Source organism: Paroedura picta, chromosome 14, assembly GCF_049243985.1.
Source record: "Paroedura picta isolate Pp20150507F chromosome 14, Ppicta_v3.0, whole genome shotgun sequence".
NCBI classification, from domain to species: Eukaryota; Metazoa; Chordata; class Lepidosauria; order Squamata; family Gekkonidae; genus Paroedura; species Paroedura picta.
This window is the reverse complement of record NC_135382.1, coordinates 7909303-7930343: the sequence shown is the minus strand read 5'-3', so window position 1 is coordinate 7930343 and position 21041 is coordinate 7909303. Positions and strand designations below refer to the sequence as shown.

General features: G+C 47.3%; 1 protein-coding gene across 9 annotated transcripts in view; it reads left to right on the top strand.

The window, feature by feature from the left end:
• The window catches only part of KIZ (kizuna centrosomal protein), a 133075-nt gene that overhangs the window by 110716 nt on the left and 1318 nt on the right, over window positions 1–21041 (top strand). For all 9 annotated transcript variants that reach the window (XM_077309469.1, XM_077309467.1, XM_077309465.1 and 6 more), the window contains one exon: window positions 20531–20574. In XM_077309469.1, coding sequence (XP_077165584.1) covers window positions 20531–20574 — 44 coding nt within the window. The remainder of the gene's footprint in view (window positions 1–20530; window positions 20575–21041) is intronic.

Sequence of the window (21041 nt, the reverse complement as noted above, 5' to 3'; positions counted from 1 at the left end):
GTATTTGCCAGTCCTCCCAATTTGGTGTCATCTGCAAACTTGATGAGTAGTCCTTCCACCCCCTCATCTAGATCATTAATAAATACGTTAAAAAGTACCGAGCACCGAGCCCTGAGGTACCCCACTACTCACCTCCCTCCAGTCTGATGAAACACCATTGACAACAACTCTTTGAGTGCGGTTCTCTAACCAATTCCCTATCCACCTAACTATCTGAAAATCCAGATTGCAGTCCTTCAACCTATCCATCAGAACATCACGGGGAACCTTATCAAAAGCTTTACTAAGATCCAAGTAAACGACATCAACCGAATTTCCACGATCCAGCAAACCTGTCACTTGGTCAAAAAAGTAAACCAGGTTGGTCTGACAGGACCTGTTGGAGACAAATCCATGCTGACTTCCTTGGATCACCAAATTGTCCTCCAGATGTTTGCAGATCGCTCCCTTTAATATCTGCTCCATTATCTTCCCCACAACAGAGGTCAGACTCACTGGTCTGTAGTTTCCCGGGTCATCCTTCCTCCCTTTTTTGAAGATCGGAATAATGTTTGCTCTCTTCCAGTCCTCCGGGACATCTCCAGTCCTTAAAGAGGTCCTGAAGATGATGGACAAGGGTTCTGCAAGTTCTCCGGAAAGTTCTTTGAGCACTCTCGTATGCATTTCATCCAGGCCAGGGGGGGAATTAGGGAAATCTAATGTTTTGAGAGCTAGTCAGAGCCATCCCCAGATGATGTGGTTTGGGACCCTTTTCCCATGTCCCCTAGTGAGGACCTATGCTTATACAGCAAACAACAGCTGCATATAGCAAAAGCACAGGACTTAGTAGTGACCACCTTATATGCACATCCCAGAGATCCTTAGTAGGCTGTAGTCAATTGGTCCTACCACCATTGCCCCCATATTGGATGGTCTGGAGGATTTGACTGTTTCGATCTGGAGTCACCATGCATCTGTTTGTTACCCCTAAAAAGGTAGAAAACCTATGTAAAATTAAGGAGGAAACTGTGGGCTACCTTACTGCCGCTCCTGCTACCTTACTGTGCACCTGCCCGCTACCTCGGTTATACTTGAGAATATGCAGACTGAACACCGTCCGGGACAACATTCCCATCAGACAGAGAGATGCTTGGATACTTTGGGTTGCATATACTCTTCCTGCGCTTTGAACTTTAGCATAGTGAGCTGTCAAACACTCATGGGGGCTGTCAGCTCTGTCTGCATGAGAGCTTCAACAAATATTTTGACCTGTTGCCAGGGGAATCTATATCCTTGGCACCCATGGTGCAGTCTGAGGTGGTTTGTACTTCAAAGGGACAGTTTAATGGTGGCAAGCATTCAGCCAACAGCTTAGCCAGGGCTATGGCCTCTGCAGTTCTTCTTTGACGTCATTCATTGCTCCGAAATACTACCTTACCTGTAGAGACTGGAGCCCGTGTGGGGGACTTATCTTCTCCTTCAGTGAGGGAAGTCCTCCACGCTGGTTAGGTCACGCCTCCAACTGCTCCTTGTAGGGTAATGCAAATTAGCAAGCCTTCTGGGATCGTGGTAGGCTGACCCCTCCAGTCCTGTTGCCCTGCAAGCTCCGAGTAGGATCTTAGAAGCTGAGCTCCTTGATCTGCAAAACAAAAAGCAAACAGAATATACAAAATACCTCCACTAAGAGGAAAACAGCCTCAGGGGCAGAATCTAGAAGGAAGGAAAGGTCAAATCAATTGGAGGTGAAAGAGGCTGCAAAAGCCCAGAAACGGTCGGCTATGCTGAATTCAGGGAAGCAGCTTTCATCTTCTCCAGCTCCGTCTGCAGGCTTGCAGCCGGAGAATTCCCTCACCCCCATTCTGGCTGAGCGGGGAGGGGAAGAAATCGCCTGGTCGGAGGCGACTGCGTCTCCTCTGCCTGAGAGACGCAACGCCCCGGGCAGAATACAGCTGCACCTGGGACCAGCACTGAGAGATTACAAGAGCAGGCTGGTAATGTGTTTGTAACAGGAACTGTGGCTGGGCTGGGAGGTGGGGCAGCGGGGCCCCTCTTTCTACAAACCTCCCTTGTTAGAGCAGAAAATGTGATGACTGCAGATAACACCAGCATGCCGTTTCCCCCCGCCTTTTTAGCACCCTCACTGGCAGAGTGGGGGGGGGGGACAATGGCAGACTTTGTGGATTCCACGGTCATTAGCTGCTCCTCCACAAGCCCAGACTGCAGCCAGGGTGCAAGAAAAGTCCCTCCCACCCTCCCAAAATAGACGGAGGGAGTCCAGTTCCTCCCCATGCCCAAGTGAAGATACGGATTCCTCATCCACTAGAGGGAGCAGGAGATCCAGAAAGAGAAAAGGATCCTCTTTAAAATCTAGGACAGTGGTCCCCAACCTTTATTAGGCTGGGGACCGGCAGGGCATCGGGCCGCGCCCACGGGAACCGCGCCCGCGGATCGGGCCGCGCCCGGAAGCCACGCCCGCAGATCGGGCCGCGCCCGCGGGCCGCACCCGCGGATCGGGCCGCGCGGGCGCGGCCTGCACGGGCGTAGCCCGGCCCTGATTCCCTCTTCCCGCCCTCCCGCAGTAAGTAGCTTCCCGGGCCGCAAGCTTGCGGCCTGGGAAGTTTTTTACTGCGGGGGGGGGGAGAGCGGGCCGCGGCCCGGCGCCATGGCCTTTGCGGCCCGGCACCGGGCCGCAGCCCGCAGGTTGGGGACCACTGATCTAGGAGATCAGCCTCTTGCTCTAGCAGGAGACCAAAGAGACTTCACACAAGGGACAGACATACCTTTCAACATTCAGAGGCAGAAAGGGAGGATCTTCGGTCAGCAGCTATATCAATTACAGTGGCTTCAGACAAGGAGGATGGGGAATGGTCAGGGACAGATTCTGACTGCAAAGAAGTCTCCTCCAGACTTTTCAAGCAGAACATTTTCAAAGACTTTTGAAAAAGGTCACTAAAAAGGTCACTCTCAAGAGGAGGAGACTGTGACCAGTTCTGCTTCAGGAAAAACCAGGAGATCAGCTAACTTGGATGCAAGCGGTTTCAAGAAACCCCCCAATAAGCTGACAGTATGCCCATTTGCTGATGACTTTGAAGATGTCATGAGAGCTGAATGGGCAATTCCTGGTAGTGGGATATCCTTGCATTCTGTAGCCAAAAGATTTTATATGCTTCCAGATGAAACCATGCAGGATCTAAAAATACCACTGGTCGATGCTCCTGTAGTGGCTATGTTATCAGGAGCAGTACTAACCAAAGATGGAGATAACGTCCTAAAGGATCCGGTAGACAGAAAAAATGAGACTGTGTTAAGCCAACTCCTTAGCTATCAGGGCAGATGCAGTTCTTTCTAATTTTGCCAGAGCGGCAGTAGTCTGGACTGATGACTAAGGTTGAGAAGGGCTCTTTTAAAGATAAAAAGAGCCTGCCAGTTTGCTGCAGATGCCTCACAAGATGCATTGCAGTTCTCAGCCAGGGCACAGGGGGCCAATATAGTAGCCAGGCGTAATCTCTGGCTTAAACACTGGAAAGTGGATACCCATCAAAATCTAATCTGGCAACGGAAAAATTTTCAGGCAGACTTATTTTTGGGGAAGGTGCGCTAGACAAAGTAGAGACCAAAGAGAAGAAAAAAGCAATGCCATCAACTTCTCAGAAGGATAAGGAATTTAAAAAGAAATCCTTTCAGTCCTTTCGTTCGTACAAGTCTCAAAGTACCCAGAGAGATCATTTCAGAGGAAGACGTTCCTTCCCATACCAGTCTAGATACCAGAGACCCCAGTATCAACCCAACAAATAAAGGGATGGAAGTACAGCATCCAAAAAATCTACAGCATGACGCCAGAATAGGAGGCCGGCTTCAGAATTTTCTTCCTGAATGGCAGCAGTCCACTTCAGACAAGTGGGTCCTGTCAGTTGTGGAGCACGGCTACAAGATACAGTTTGTTCAGACACCTCCCCACAAATTTGTGTCATCCCCTATACCAAAAGAGGAAATGAAAGCTTCTTTAGTACAGGAAGCTATTCAACATTTACTGGACATTGGGGCGATAGAGGAAGTTCCAACATCTCAGAGGGGCAAGGGCGTATATTCTATACTGTTCATTGTGCCCAAGAAGTCAGGAGAATGGAGGGCAATTCTGAACTTAAAGGAACTAAACCTATTTGTCAGAAAACAGAAGTTCAGAATGGAGTCCCTTCGTTCCATTCTACAGGCACTTCAGGTCAACGAGTTCATGGCTTCTTTAGACTTGAAAGAAGCCTACCTACACATTCCAATACATCAAACTTCCAGACAATTCCTCAGATTTGCCTTCAGGAACAAGCATTACCAATACAAGGCATTACCCTTTGGCCTCTCTTCCTCTCCAAGAGTTTTTACCAAGGTGATGGTGACTTTGGTTGCAGTTCTTCGACAAAGAGCTGTTCACATTTATCCGTATTTGGACAATGTTTTGCTGAGGGGGGAGAGCCTCAGGGAAACCCAGAAGAGTGTAGAGGTTACAGTACGCACACTTCAAGAACATGGCCATCAGATTGGCGTTGGTAGCTTTTCAGGATCTACTCCAGGACCAGTATGTCCTAATCAAAACAGACAACGTGACAGCCAAGGCACATGTGAACCGACAAGGGGGCACAAGAGCATTGATGCTACACAAGGAGGCAGTGATGGTATGCCAGTGGGCAGAAAGCCATGTCCAAGGAGTGAAGGCTCAGCATCTTCAAGGCACCCAGAATGTCATGGCGGATTGGCTGAGCCGCAAGGATGTGGATCCGACAGAGTGGTCAATCAACAATCAAGTGTTCCAGCAGATCATCCTTCGCTTTGGAAATCCAATAATGGATCTGTTTGCCACAGCAAAAAACAAGAAAGTGAACAGATTCATGTCCAGGTTTCCGGAAAAAGGGTCAGAAGGCATAGACGCTCTTCTCCAGAACTGGCCGAAGGGACTTCTCTATGTATTTCCCCCAACTCAACTGTTGAACAAAATCAGAGAGGATCAGGCAACTGTAATACTATTGGCACCCTGGTGGCCAAGGAGACTATGGTTCTCGGACTTAATATAACTATCAGTAGAGAAACCATGGACCTTGCCAGTGACTCCGGATCTGTTAAGCCAGGGGCCACTTTGGCACTCAGATCCTCAGTGGTTAAAAATGACGGCATGGAAATTGGTAGGGAAGCGCTAGTAGAGTCTGGCATTCCCAAAGAGATTGCGGATGTAATGTTTCATGCTAGGCGTCCAGCAACCAGGAGAATATATAATTATACCTGGCTGGCTTTTAAAAAATGGGCACAGAACCGCTATTTGGACCCGATGAAGCTGTCTTATAAAGGTATCTTGGCGTTCTTACATGATGGTAGAAGTAAAGGGTTATGGCCTAATACGCTGCGACGTCAGGTGTCAGCCTTAGCAGCGGTGTTGGAGTTCAAAGGTCTAAATGGCCTTGCAAATGTCAAACGTACAGGAAACTCACAACAAACTTCTTAATAAAGAGTTTTATTGGATAGTACTATACGCAAGAGACTGGAAAGTCAAATCTGACCAGAGGCCAGATTTGCCCCAGCTTATCAATACATTTCTCCCGCCCAAAACTTGACAGTTCCCAGGGGAGGGGGGCAGGAGAGAGAAGGAGAGAAAAGACATATGTGTAACATAAACAGGATTTCACTCTCACAACCTTGAGAAGGTGACAACAATCCCGCGAGCCCACAACAAGATAAGGTTAACATAACATCACTACTCACTTTTATGGCTAAGAAAACTACAAGGCCTGGAGCAAGCAGGTGCCAGGTCCAATAAAGTAATATAACTGACATGGAGGAACTCAGGCTAATTTATGACAGAGATTCTACAATCCTGACATCCCTCCACACTAAAATTAACTTCCCCCCCCCCATCTAGCCGGCATCTACAGGACGGGGGCAGTCCGGGAAAGCACGATGGAAAGCCCGGAGAAGGCGGGGTGCCTTCACGTTTACAGCCTCAACCCACTCTTTGTCTCCTGAAGGAAAATCTTTCCAGTCAACCAAATATTGGAGACGACCTTTGTGCACACGAGAGTCCAGAATCTGGTTGACCTCATAGTGGGTGTCTTTATCGATGTAAATCGGCACTGGTGTAGCTGAAGGGGGGTGCCACTCGTCCGGGGCAGGGGCTCTCCGCAGCAGGCTGGAATGAAAAACCGGATGCACATTCCTGTAAGTCTTTGGCAAAGCAAGTTCCACAGTTACAGCATTAATCAGTTTCACAACCTTGAAGGGCCCCACATATTTGGGACCAAGTTTCTTTGATTTTTGTTGGCAACGTAAGTTCTTGGTGGACAAATAGGCCAAGTCTCCCACTCTCCATACGGGCGCAGGTGTCCTTTTTTTGTCTGCCTGGGTTTTATAAGCTTGTTTTGCTTCTTTGAGGCAAGCAACTATCGTTGGCCACCCTGCATTAATTGTCTCGGCCCATTTATTGACATCAGGAGCTTCGGGAGAATTCAGCTCCCAGGTGGGAGCAGCCACTAAATCAGTCCCGTACACCACCTTAAAGGGGGACACCCCCGTGGAAGAATGGGCCCCATTATTGTAGGCAAACTCGGCTAGAGGTAACAGGGCAACCCAGTCATCCTGCTGGTGGTTGATAAAACAGCGCAAGTATTGTTCGAGGATTTGATTCACCCTTTCAGTCTGGCCATTAGACTCCGGGTGATAGCCCGATGTGAGGGCTTGCTCCACCCCCAACAGTCTCAAGAGCTCCCGCCAGAACTTGGCAACGAACTGGGGGCCCCGATCCGTCAGCAGGCGTCCCGGGATCCCGTGCAGCCGTAATATGTGGGTCACGAATAATGAAGCCAATTTGGCAGCAGAAGGCAAGCCAGCGCAAGGGATGAAATGGGCTTGTTTGGAAAAAGCGTCCACCACCACCCAAATGACAGTTTTCCCCTGGCTGGGAGGCAGGTCCGTGATAAAGTCCATTGTGACATCAGTCCACGGACGGGATGGGGTGGGCTGGGGCTGCAACAATCCCTTTTTCTTTCCACCAGCTGGTTTTGAAACGATGCAAGTGGGGCACCCTTGCACGTATTTTTCCACATCCTTGCGCAGAGTTGGCCACCAGTAATGTCTCCGGATCAGGTGCAAGGTTTTCACAAACCCAAAATGTCCAGCGGTTTTTGCATCGTGACAAAGTTTTAAAACGTCCCCGCGCGCCGCTGCGGGGACAAAAAGCCGCTCGCCTTTAAAAAACAACCCCCCTTTCTCAGTCAGGTCTGGGCGGAGGGAGTGGAATTCAGAGTCCTGTAACACCTCCTTTTGGACCCAGCCCCCCGGGATGGACGTCCCAGGTTTTGCTTGGCTGCGCGTCACCGCGGCCATCCCCAGTTGGGCGGGGGTAAAGACTGTATCCACCAATGGGTCACGTTTGCTGTTGTACTGGGGCAGGCGCGACAAGGCGTCCGCCAAAAAGTTCATTTTGCCCGGCAGATGCTTGAGGGAGAAGTTGAACCGAGAGAAAAACTCCGCCCAACGCATCTGTTTCGCTGAGAGCGAGCGGGGCTGCTTGAGCGCCTGGAGGTTTTTGTGGTCCGTCCATACGACAAAGGGAACTGCGGACCCTTCCAACCAATGCCTCCAGGTGGATAAGGCCAATTTCACTGCAGCTGCCTCTTTCTCCCAAATCGCCCAGTTTCTTTCAGCCCCGGAGAACTTTTTCGACAAATAGGCCAGTGGGTGCAACCTCCCATCTTCCCCCTCCTGTAGGATTACGGCCCCCATTGCCACATCCGAAGAATCTACTTGCACGGTGAATTGCTTGGTAGGGTCGGCATGGGCCAGCACCGGCTCAGAGGTAAACAGTAGTTTCAACCTCTCAAAAGCGTCCTGACACTGGGGGGTCCACTGGAGCGGCGCGCTAGGGCGACACGCTGCCTTCCCCCCCTGTTTCGTCTTTAACAAGTCAGTAAGAGGCAATGCCACCTTGGCGAAATTGGGAATGAACGTTCTGTAAAAATTTGCAAATCCTAAGAAACTTTGCAACTGCCTCCTTGTGCGAGGGAGTTCCCAAGCCAACAAATCGCGCACTTTGCCCGGATCCATTTCCACCCCTGCTTGGGAAACCCGGAAGCCCAAGAATTCCACCGCATCTCGGTGGAACTCACATTTTGAAAGTTTGGCAAACAATTGGTGCTTCCGCAGACGGCGGAGCACTTCACGGACCAAATCTGCATGACTCTCAACATTTTCAGAATACACCAAAATATCGTCAATGTACACCAACACCCCCTGATACAATAAATCATGCATAATTTCATTGATCATATTCATGAACACGCCCGGAGCGCCGGCGAGGCCGAACGGCATTACGGTGTACTCAAATTGCCCCAGGGGGGTGTTAAAAGCAGTCAAATATTCGTGACCCTTTTTTATCCGGACCCGGTAGTAAGCCTCCCTCAAGTCCAATTTCGTGAAAACCCGTGCCCTCCCCAAGTGGCCAAGCAAGTCTTTTATCAGAGGCAGCGGGTAGGCATTACAAGTAGAGACAGCATTCAGACCCCGGTAGTCCGTGCAAAGGCGCAAGGACCCGTCTTTCTTTTTCACAAAAAGGACCGGGGCCGCCAGGGGTGACGTAGCGGGTCTGATGAATCCCCGGGCAAGATTTTTGTCCAAGAACTCCCTGAGTTCAGCCATCTCCCTCGGACTCATTGAATAGAGTTTGGCTTTCGGGAGCGACTCTCCCTTTTTTAGTTCAATGGCACAATCAGTCTTTCGGTGGGGGGGAAGTTGGTTGCACTCAGATTCCGCGAACACATCAGCAAAGTCCCGGTACTCCGGAGGGAGAGTCCCTTCCCCCACGGATCCCAACGCGGCCACTACCCCTTTGTCGAGTGGGGATCGAGGCCGCGCGTGCTGTTTGCAACCCGGGGATGTGAACTCCACAGTCCCTTTCTTCCACTTCACCGTGGGGTCATGTTCCCTCAACCAATCTAGTCCCAACACACATGGGAATGCAGAGTGGGGCGCTACCAGGGGTTGAATCTGCTCCCAGTGTTTTTTAACGTCCAAGTCCATGGGACGCGTCTTCACCGTAGCTTCCCCCCCGGGAGCGCACTTCCCGTCTAGTTGGGTGATTGGCAGGGGTTCCCCCAAAGGTACCTTGCCCACCCCCAGAGTCTCGGCCAGTGCTGGGCTTACTAAGGATTGGGTGCACCCTGAGTCCACAATGCACCGGACTCCCACCTTCTTCCCGGATTTGGGGTTGGAGAGAGTGGCAGGTAGCAGTATCAAGGGGGAATCACTCACCACGCGTTTGCCCCTATTGGCGGCCTGCTGGCGGGGCGCCTTTACAGCAGAACGTCTTCGTTTCCCGACTGCTCCTCAGCTTGATCCTCGCCATCCGGACCGCTGCCCTCCTCTGAGTCTTCCACTGTTGATGCTGCGACCACCGGCACCAGTAGGGACTTGGCACTTTTCTTCGGGGCCGTCTTCTTGGCAGGTTGGGCTTTCGCCGGGGAGCTGCCAGTATATTTTGCTCCGGTCACCGTCTTTGAGGGGCATTGAGCAAGGAAGTGGCCGGCTTGGCCACATCCCAGGCACAGCCCTTTCTCCATGCGCCGAGTGCGTTCAGTCGGCTCCAACTTTGCTTTCGGCTTGACTTTCGCGGGGGTAGAGGTCTTTGCTCCGGCCTTCCCTGCCATTCCCTGGAACACTGCCGCCCTCTCCAGACGATTCTCCATCTCCCCGGCCAGGTGGATCCATCCGTCAACCGTGAGCGGGTCGTCTAACAGCACGCATTTGCTGGACAAGTCGGGCGAGAGACCCCCCACGAACGCCAGCACGCGTTGGGGCTCGGTCCAGTCCGGCACCGAGGAGGCAAGCTCTTTGAATTCTCTGGCGTACTCGACCACCGACAATTTCCCTTGCTTCAGGGCTTTTAGCTTTTTCTCCGCGGTCTCCCTCTCAAATGGCTCCACATACATCTGGCGCATGGAACGCAGGAAATGGTTATAATTGCGGATGGCTCGTGGGTTGTAACGGTACAAGTCCAGGAACCACTTTGCTGCCTTGCCCTCCAGGGCTTCCCCCACAAACCGGACGCGCTCGGCGTCGTCGTTAAAAGTGAACCCCATGTCCATCATGTAGGCTTGGAGATGCACCAGGAACGTTGGGAAGGCTGTGGGGTCCCCCGAAAACTTAGCCTTGAACTTGTAGGTGTTCCGCATTTCCACTCCCCAGAGGTGAGGAGGTAGGCGTCCCGGACCCCAACCCGCCTGGGCCGGGAGTCTCCCTCCACGGCCGATGCCTCGTCCTACTCCTGCCGCCGCCCTCGCCTCCGCTGCAGCCCTTGCTGCCTCCGCTGCTCGCGCGGCCGCCGCCGCCGCCGCCTCTCGTGCCGCTGCCGCCGCTTCGGCTCCCGCAACGTTCGCTGCCGCCGCCGCTGCTCCGTCCGCTGCCCCTGCACCGTCCGCCGCTCCGGCACCTTCTGCCGCTCCGCCGCCCCCGGCGCCTTCGTGCTCCTCGTCTTCGTCTTCCCTCTGCGCTCTGGCCAGGGCCGCCGCCTCGGCCTCCGCAGCTGCTTGCATCGCGGCCGTCTCGCGTTTCCGCAGGGTGAGCAGACTTCCCGATCTCCGACCACCGGGTTCGCGGGCACCTCCGCTGTGCACCTCTCGCAGCAGGCGTTGCGTGTGGCATTGCTCCTCCGGGTCCAGCCGACCCGAGAGGTCCTGCAGCCAGTTGGTCACCCTGTCCAGCTTGCACTGCAGGTCCTGTGTCTCACCGGCGGGCTCCAGCCCGTAGCTAGGCATTCCAAGATTATCCGGCCACTGCTCGTCCCCAGTTGGTCGGTCATACTTCGATAAACGCCTGCGTTCGGTGACGTGCCTTTCCAAAAAATCCTCGGGCCCAGGAGTTGCTCCTGTCACGGCCCTGAGCATGCCCGAGCTGTACGGTCCTACCCCGGCACCGTCGCCCTGGGAGAGGTCCCAATCCAGGCCCTCTCCTTGCTCAGTGAAAGTATTTCCTTCGCCCTGCATGATGGCAGGTGAAAGGAGTTGTGAGATTTGACTTAATGTCAAACGTACAGGAAACTCACAACAAACTTCTTAATAAAGAGTTTTATTGGATAGTACTATACGCAAGAGACAGATTTGCCCCAGCTTATCAATACATTTCTCCCGCCCAAAACTTGACAGTTCCCAGGGGAGGGGGGCAGGAGAGAGAAGGAGAGAAAAGACATATGTGTAACATAAACAGGATTTCACTCTCACAACCTTGAGAAGGTGACAACAATCCCGCGAGCCCACAATAAGATAAGGTTAACATAACATCACTACTCACTTTTATGGCTAAGAAAACTACAAGGCCTGGAGCAAGCAGGCGCCAGGTCCAATAAAGTAATATAACTGACATGGAGGAACTCAGGCTAATTTATGACAGAGATTCTACAATCCTGACAGCAAACAATAAACTGATCAGAAAATATCTCAAAGGGGCGGCTCAATTAGCTACACCTATCTAACATAGGGTTCCGACATGGAACCTCTCAAGGGTGCTTCCGGTGCTTACGAAACGTCCATTGGAACCCCTAAAATCGATAGAATTAAAGTACTTGTCTTGGAAAGTGACCTTTTTGATTGCGGTCACAACAGCAAGAAGGGTGTCTGAACTGGGTGCCCTATCAAAGATCTGTGTATATTCTGTAAACGGTCTGTTTTGTTACGTACAGATCCTTCCTTTGTGCCAAAAGTCAATTCAGGTTTTCATTTGAACCAACAAATAGTGATTCCGTCATTTTTTCCAAACCCTTCAGGGGAGACAGAAAAGAATTGGCACAAATTAGATGTCAGAAGGGCACTGAGATGTTATATCAAAAGGACTCAGGCCTTTAGATTAACAGAGGCCTTATTTGTGGCTTACGGCACAACAAACATAGGTAATAAGGTATCAAAGTCTACAGTGAGCAACTGGATAAGACTGTGTATCAAGCAGGCTTATGATTCACAAGGGTTGAGTTGTCCAAAGAATATCACGGCGCACTCAACCAGAGCCGCAGCCACCTCGGCAGCCTTTAGAACCAGAGCCTCGATTGAGGAGATTTGTAGGACAGCCACATGGTCCTCCTTTACTACTTTTGTGAGGCATTACAAAATTGAGGCTCAGGAGGAGGAATTGGTAACCTTTGGCAGACGAGTCTTGAAACAGGGGGCAAGTTGAATCTGTAAGACATATATACATAAGCTCACCCTATTTAGCTTGGTTACATAACCAGTGTGGAGGACTTCCCCCACTGAAGGAGAACGAAACATTGGCCTACCTGAAGGTTTCTTCTCTTCAGTGGGGCGAAGTCCTCCAATATATTTACCCTCCTCAATAGGTTGTGTTGCAAAACTGGTGAGAAGCAGATATGTTATGAAAAGTTGGTTTTCATGTTAATATTGCTGTTCATGTTTAAGTTCAATAATTAAAGAAATTAAATGATTCATCAAGTTGGTTGGAAAAGAACATTATTGGTTGGAGCTTGGCTATTCTAGGCCTGGAGGGGTCAGCCTACCACGATCCCAGAAGGCTTGCTAATTTACATTACCCTGCAAGGAGCAGTTGGAGGCGTGACCTAACCAGTGTGGAGGACTTCGCCCCACTGAAGAGAAGAAACCTTCAGGTAGGCCAATGTTTCATTTTGAGAAGTCCATCCTGTTCCCCCATTCAACCAATGCGTTCCTCTCAACATTGAAAAGAAAGAGACAAACGATTCTGCCTCAACAGAACCAATTTCCCCAGCATCAGCAAGGCTTTGCTACACCCTTTTACAGAGGGCATCGCCAGTGTGGGGCTTACCAGTTCCAGGGATGGGATGGAGGTTCGAAGGACAGCATGTGTATCGACCAGGTGTTACATGTGTGCACCACTTTGGATTTGATGGTCAACTTCCAAATATCACAACTTAATTTCTCCAGGTCTGTGGATTTCATAGCAGTCTTGGACTCCTTCTATGCTCTGTCTATACGAACTGTTGGCAAATGGTTAGGCCAATCCAACTGTTCTTGGGCCTGATGGTATCTACCACTGTAGTGGTCCTGTATGCGAGAATCATTTGAGATCCCTTCAGCTTTGGCTCCTTAGAAGTCTGGGTGGTTTTTTGCAAGTGGGCTTCTCCCATTTGTCGATTCCTAGAGAGATCATCCATTCCCTGCAATGGTGGATATTCAAGGGTAATTTATTTCAAGGGGTGTCTTTTGGTGTATAGGTCCTCCTTAAAGGGTTGGTAAGCACATTGTCAGGTGAGTTCCATTCAAGGACATTAGTTGCTTGCTGAACATTCTTTTCACATAAATGTTCTGGAATCAGGTTAGCCCTAACTTCTTTCTTAGATATCCTTTGGAACCAGCAGGTTGTGGTTCAGACAGACAATACAACAGTGTTAAGCTATCTGAACTGGGGGCATGACCTCGCTGCAGATAAGCAATGAAGTGGAACATCTGTGGAAAGTGGTCCTGCAAGTGGGGATCTGACTCAGGACAATCCGTATTGCCGTGCCCTGAATGTGAAGGTAGACCAGCTGAACAAGCACTTTCTGATCAATTCTGAGAGGTCACTAAGTCAGGAGTATGTCTCAGCACTTTTTTGGCACCGAGGGTCCCAATGTTAAATCTCTTTGTGATTGGGGAGTCCACAAAGGTCCCCCTCTTCTGTTCCATAGCAGAGAGAGACCAAGGGTTCCAGGGTCAGGCTTTCTCAACCAAGGTCTTGTGAGATTCCGGGATTTCTTGACAGCCCTGGAAGGGTTTTCCAAATGGACAGGAGTTAATTATTATTATTTTTTTGTAATTTTATTATTTATTATTATATAAAGCATTTACAGAGAAGTAAAGGAGAAAAAAAGCAACCAGCTGATATGGTTTGCCATCCTCTTTTAACATACATATTCAGTTCCCATCACATATTAATCCTAATCTAGAAGTTTTTACCATCTTTCTTAGCGAAATGATTGTTAATACATATGAGAGTATAATCTGTTATAAGAATATATTCTATTATTATCTTAAGTGATATAAAGTCAGTCCCCTTCATATATTGGCCCTGACCTAAGAGTTACTGCTGCTGTCTTGTTAATACATATGAAGTATAGTTTGCCATCCTCTTTTAGCATACATATTAGCATACATATTCTGTTCCCATCACATATTGATCCTGATCTAGAAGTTATTACCATCTTTCTTAGCAGAGTAATTGTTGATACATATGAGAGTATAATCTATTATAATTACCTATTATTGTCTTAGGTAATATAAAGTCAGTTCCCTTCATATATTGGCCCTGACCTAAAAGTTACTGCTGCTGTCTTTCCCACAGGAAACCAGGAGAATGCTCCACTGTTCATCACATCCTTCAGGTGGTAGCAGAAAATGAAATTGTATTCTTTTCCATAGTGTCGCCTGATGATTCCTGCATAGAATATTTCTGGTTGCCTTTCTGTCAGGGCCGAAGAAGTCTGTTGCTTGATTCTTGCTTGCAGTCGCCTTTAAGTAGGCTCTGTATACTTTGTCAATCCGGATCTCTTCCTCTGGTCGCACAGAGATATCTCCTGATAGCTTCCTGCGTGCTGTCGCCTTTGAATAGACTCTATTTATTTTGTGTGATCCAAATCACTTCCTGCTCTAAATAGACTTCCAGGTTTTCGGTGCTTTCCTTCCTTAAATCTGTTTTCCCAAGTTCTTCCAAGGTGCTTTTGATTTTTACGTCCCTAGCTCTCTCCCCCTCCTGTTGATTAACTTCCAAACATTGAATTCTCGTTTGAAGTATTGTTGGCTGAGTTGTGTTTTCATCAACTGTTTTTTTCAAACCGTCGGTTCTGTCTAAAAGCTCTTTCTTAGTCTTTTGAATTTCCTTTTCCACCTTGTTGACTGCTTTCAGTATCTTTGAGTTCCCTTCGCATAACAAATGGAAAAGCTGTGCCTTAGTTAATTTTTCCATAGTTCTAAGCAGTCACAGATTATAAACAGAAAGTCTCGTGAGGTCTCGCGAGAGCTCGAGCGATCCAAAATTATCAGTTTGTCGATCTCCGTATCAAGTCAGCGTTCCCCACTGAACTCTCTCCAACAAATCTTTAAAGTCTCTCTTTTCTTTAAGCTCTCTCTTTGTTTGATTAATGAGTGTAATTAGCTGGGTGCCTCCCACTCAACGAAAGGATTCACTTGTAAATTGGTTGAGGAGGGGGGGAAGAGCTTGTGGGGGGAAAAAGGAAAAACCAGAAAACTCACAGTCTTTACTGTTGCAGACTCCGGCTCCTGTCAGTCTGGTAAAAGATGATCTGGGAAGAATGTAGGGTCAGCTGGTCGTTTCAAGCTTAGAAAGTTATTTACGACAAGGGCGCCATCATGACCTTGAGCACATCCCGCGGCGATCCGGAGAACTCAGTCTCCACGGATCTGTAGGACCCTCAGGATGCCGTTCCTGGTTCCTGGGGCGACCGGCGAGCAAGATTTGCGTATCTGCTCAGGTCTGCCAGGTGCATTTGCTCCTGACCCTCAGCATGGCTTAAGAGCCGGGCAGAAGCCCAGCTAGTACGGCGCCATCTTCAGTCGTCTCCTCAGGAGTTAATTATTTTTAAATATATTTTTTAAAGTGTTCAACATTTATTAGGTGATATGGCCATATATGGTCATCTCTCCTCCCCCTAAAATGCCAATGATGAACCGGGAGGGGTGGGAAGGGAAGGTGCTCCAGATGGGTGTATACACAGCTATGATTTCCAACAATATTCTGCACAATCACACCACATCTGGGATTTTTTGAAGCCTGAAAAACGTTTCAGGGGTTTCTTAAAGGTAAACAAGTTGAGAAAGACTAGGTGATTATTTTGTCTTTCAGTGTACCCGGGCTCTGTTTTATGCCTTTCTGCCTGTACCTTTGATGAGCAGAATCTTAGGCAAGATAAGAGAGAAGGGGACTACAATCATTCTGATCACCCCCTTTGGAGCTCGCCAGCTTTGGTTCACTGAGATCATGAGCTTATTGAAGGGAAGATATTATCATTTTCTCCCAAACCTAAATTTGTTCTTACAGACCTGGGGATATTTCTTGTGTACACCTGACTGCTTGGTGAATACCTCTGTAGAAGAGTCCTTGCCCTGGGGGTTGGGGAGGTGTTGTTGCAGGCTCGAAAGCCCTCAACGCCTTATTCATATAACCTGAAATGGGCCTGGTTTGAAGAATGGACTAGGTCCAAAGATCTACATCCCTTTACATGCCTGCTTCTCCAGGTTCTGAAATATTTGTTGGACCTGGCCTCCATGGGGTTAACAGTTGTTTCAGTTGGTACCCATTTAGTGGCAGTGGCTGCATTCAATATGAAGGTTCAGGGGTCCTCAATGTTTGCGCAAAGAGGTTTTTAAAAGGGTTCTTGAATACCCCCCTCCCCAATATCTCATATTACTCCACAGTGGTCCTTACCTCTAGCCTTAGCAGCCATGATGAAAAACCCCTTTGAACTCATGGCCCTGTTGTCATTGAAGGTGGCTTTCTGGGTCACCATCACATTGTTTAGGCATATGGGAGAGCTGGCTGGCAGCCTTTTGGGTAGACCCTCAATTTCTACAGTTCTTCCCAGGGAGGGTTGTTTTGCACCATAGCCTAGATTTTGTGCATAAAATACTCTCAAGCTCTCATGTGGCACAATTGTTGCTGGTTTTTTCCTCCACCTGACCTCTGAGAAAGAGTTACACGTTTGAGATGTAAGAAAGGTATTCCTTTATTATTTGGATATAACGAAGCATTTTAGAGCATCTAATTAATTGTTTGCTGCTGGTGCCTGAGGAAGGGCTAGCCCTCCTCACCCCAGTACACCTCATTTAGTAGTTTTGTCCATTTGCAGGGCATATCATTCTAGGAAGGTGTTGTTCCCAGTGGAGGTTCCAGCACATCTCACTAGATCCCTGAGATCATTGACAGCCTTTCATTGCAGTCTTTCTGGGAGATCTGCAGAGCAGTGACATTTGTGTTGGAGGACACCTTTATTAAGCATTTTGCAATGAATTGACAATCTAGAGAGGAGACAGAAATTGGAAGAGCTGTCCTGCACTCTGTTCCAATAATGGGCTTGCCCCACTTCTGGATATGTAGTTTGCTATGGTCCCAATGTGGGGCTGCACAGTAGGACGGAAGATGAAAATAGGGTTGTACTTACCTGTAACCATTGTTCATTTATGTCCTCTGTGCAGACATATACTCCCTCCCTCCATCCCTGCTGCAAGCTCACTACTGAGTTAATGTTGTGTGGGTCCTTCACAGTGTAACTGTCCAGGCTCTGAGTTCACAGCAGTGGTTCGGAACCAAGTAAAGGGGGCATGGAGATGCATATGTGCTGGCACAAAAACAGTACCCAACTAGGAATGCCCTTTTTAGAGCTTTAGCTAGGAAAGAAATGTTCCACAGCTGACTTGGGCAAGCGCAATCCCAATGCACAGTGGACACCAGTGAACAATGTAGTTAAGTGCAACCCTGTTTGTCAGGAAGAGGAGCCTTCTGAATCTTTCTACAATAGTTTAGAAAGATGAAAATTTGCACGTTCATAGAATGTAGAGAGGAAGAAAGAAAAATGTGAAGGAAAAATTATAATAAACAATTGAGTCTTCATAATAGAAAAAGACTGGAATATAGAACAAGAGTTAGGAGGAAAAAAGGTCAAAATCATTTCAAATTTAAAAAGTCCAAAGAAGGGGGACACGAAGATGCCTTGAGAAAAATAAAATGGGAGAAAGGAGTAAATGACTGCTTTTATAATAGGGAAAAATCAGAACTGTAGCTCCACATATGGTGAAGAGTCTATTATATAAAATTCCAATATGGTTGAGTGTAAATTGAAGATATGTAGGTGGTCAAGATCCAGGCCTTTTTTGAAAAACAGGCTAGTGCCAAAAACCAAAAAGGAAAGAACACACCATATATTTACATGCTTGACAGGGCAGACCAGTGGTTGCAGTAAAGAAAAGAGGAGAAAAAGCTGAACAGCGTTTATTTTATTTATTTGTTTGTTTGTTTAGATTTCTATACCGCCCATTTCTTTGCCACTCTGGGCGGTTTACATTGAACATTATATAACTTACATGGAACAATATATAGACTGTAACATCAACAACTTTCAAATAAGGCATCAAAAGATTACAAAACCACATTTATAATATATAAATAACAATTAGTTTAATTAGTAGAAAATATACAAAACACAGTTTTGACCATTTTGTTTATTTTTAAGCGGGCTGCTGGGTTACACAATGTCCTTTGACATGTTAAAACATCCAGAGTCTCACTAAGTGCCAAACATATCATCAGTTTTGATTGAGATGGCTTGATAACATATGTATCAATATTGGTTAGCAAAAAACATCAGGAGAAGTGGTGATGGCTCTATAATATTCTGTGATAATGGAAAATCCATTGCTTGAGATTTCATAAAACCTCTTAATGTAACATGTGACCGTCATCTTTCTTGACGTTTACTAGTTATTCACCAGCATAACATACTTTCTTCTGTAGCGGTGAGAGCTTTTTAAAAACAGATTCTAGTGGACTTTGAAAGCACAATTTTTAGGTACAGGGAAGAGTGCCACAATATATCAGTCCTACATCCTGAGGTCTGTGCCACCATACAGTTAAAATAAAGATAAATATTTACTTTAAGTGCATATGGGATGTATCTGACAGACCACTCACAGACAAGATGGAAGCTTCTGCATGTTCAAGGGCCTCCCTTTGTATGCAGAAGCAGACAGGTTTGTAAATTAACTGAGGGAAAAATTATAAAGTGCTCCGATGAGGACTGAACATGATCCTGAAGCATGACATGCTGACAATTGCTTAGTGTTAACGAAAATGATTTGGGAGGGGGACATCTACCTGCTCAAGCACCAGTTTTTGGCACCAGCTGAAAAATGCACTTGTCCATCCATGCTTTCTGCTGATTAGGGGTTTTTTTTAATGAATGTTCACCCAGGCTGTTAATATGTATTTGATGGTGAATCTTTAAAATCACATTATTTAAAATTATCTTTAACCTGCTTTGTGCCAGTGGGATCAAAATTATTAAAATATTAGATAACTTTGTTCAGAACTTTTCAACATAACATGTTTAGCATTGTGATAGCATAATTAAATGACGGACTTTCTGCGGCTTGTGCTAGTATATGTAAGCCTTAAGATGTTTTTAGTCATTTGAGAAGACCCAGTAAAGGCAAGTACCCCCCAACGCAGTAATGGGGTTCAGCTCACTATAATTTTTCATGAGCTTTATCACATCAGAATTGGACCTACATGTGAAGGCTGAATTAAAACAATATCTATAGATTGTTCTATAGAATCACTGCTTGGCAGACCAATATCACATTTATTACCCACATGAGGGTTTAACTTTAAACTTGGTCACTACAGATTAACCAAACTCATGATGTTGTGCTGGAGGTGACCCGATGTGGTGAAAAGAGTCTGTATGCTTTAATCTAAGCAACCTTTGTCAGAAAGTATCATCTCTCCCATGTTAGTTCTCTCACAGTAAAATAGATTGGAGGTCCATTTTCCAGTGCTTCCCCACATGACTTAATAGAATAGTTAATGCCCTTACATTACTGCCCCGGTGAGATTATTTGGCTGCAGCAGCAACACAATAAGCAGGCACCGCACAAAAGATCAAAATGATTCCAGCTTGTTTGGCAGATTCAAAAGGGCCTGTGATGCTTCAGACACAAGAGCATTCATTTAGTGGGACAGAATGGCCACTGCATTTGCATCAAGGTAGATCAAAGGCAGCTGAATGCCTACAACATTTACATAAGGATAGGGGAGAGGCTATGGGAACCCAACTGTTGAGTCCTAGTTATACTTATCCAGCCAGTGAATAAGGATACTTTCCGGAGTAACGAAAGAGTTTTCTTCTAATAGGTTTTAGAATCCAGGTTATTCCCTTTTTTTGCCTCAGGACATTCAGGACTGTAGGTTGGCATAAAAGGGCTTAGGATATTATTTGCTAACTATGGAAGTGGCCTTCAGACTTAATTTGCTTTCTTTAAAATGGAAGGCAAACATTAGGCAAACAAAAAGCATATTTGGAATATATATTTTCATGGAGTCTATATTCTGAAGTTGTTTACAGACTTGTGCTTCCCATTGATAGGCATCGTATGCTGGCTGAGCCAACATCTTTTCCTTTTCCTCGCATGCTTTGGGCAGGATACCTCCCATTAACAATTTCTAGGATAGGACATTCCAACATTTGTTCATACTTGAAACAAAAAATAAAAACATTTACAGAATTGCTCTGCAAAGGGGGAGGTGATGTTGCAAGAACCAGCCCAGAAGCCCCCTTTACAGCCATCCTTTTCCTCAGCTGAAACTGAATTGTGCTGGAAATAGATGTGAATATAGTTTATAGAGCTGACTTTGGTACCTAAAAGGAACCTGTGTGCTGAGTGCTGTCTGTTTATGTGCTGTCTGTCTATGCTGTCTGTTTCACAGATGCAGCTAAATATGTCTTGAGTACAATCACAGGAACATTGATGTAAATATTTCTTTTGTTTTACAGAGATGAAAACCAAAAGGGAAAGGTAACTACAATAAAATCAAAAGGTGAGAGTAATGGTGATAGAAGCAAATTATCCGTCAATCCCCCTTTTTAAATGGCAAAGCTTATCCTTATCCATTGTTCCCCTTAATATTTGTGAAACAGCCTAGAGGGTGGAACATGCCCTGGGTGTCTAAGTTGGAATAGGGCCAATCAGCGAGTCACCGGGAGGCACCGAGTCCCTCAGAGCATTCAGGAATCCTGTTGGATCCATAAGTCTCTGCAGGCGGGCTAAAATACGCTAAAATACGCCTGACGTCCACACAGGGCGAATTGATTTCTGCAGTTTGCTGTACACAGTCCTTTGCTCTATGCAGTTTGCTCTACGCAGAGGAATGGGAAGGCGACTGTAAGCCGCTTTGAGCCACCTTCAGGTAGGGAAAAGCGGCATATAAGAACCAACTCTTCTTCTTGTCCTTGATCCAGAAATTGCAGCTTTTGCAAAATGCTGCTGCTAGGGTCCTTACAGGAT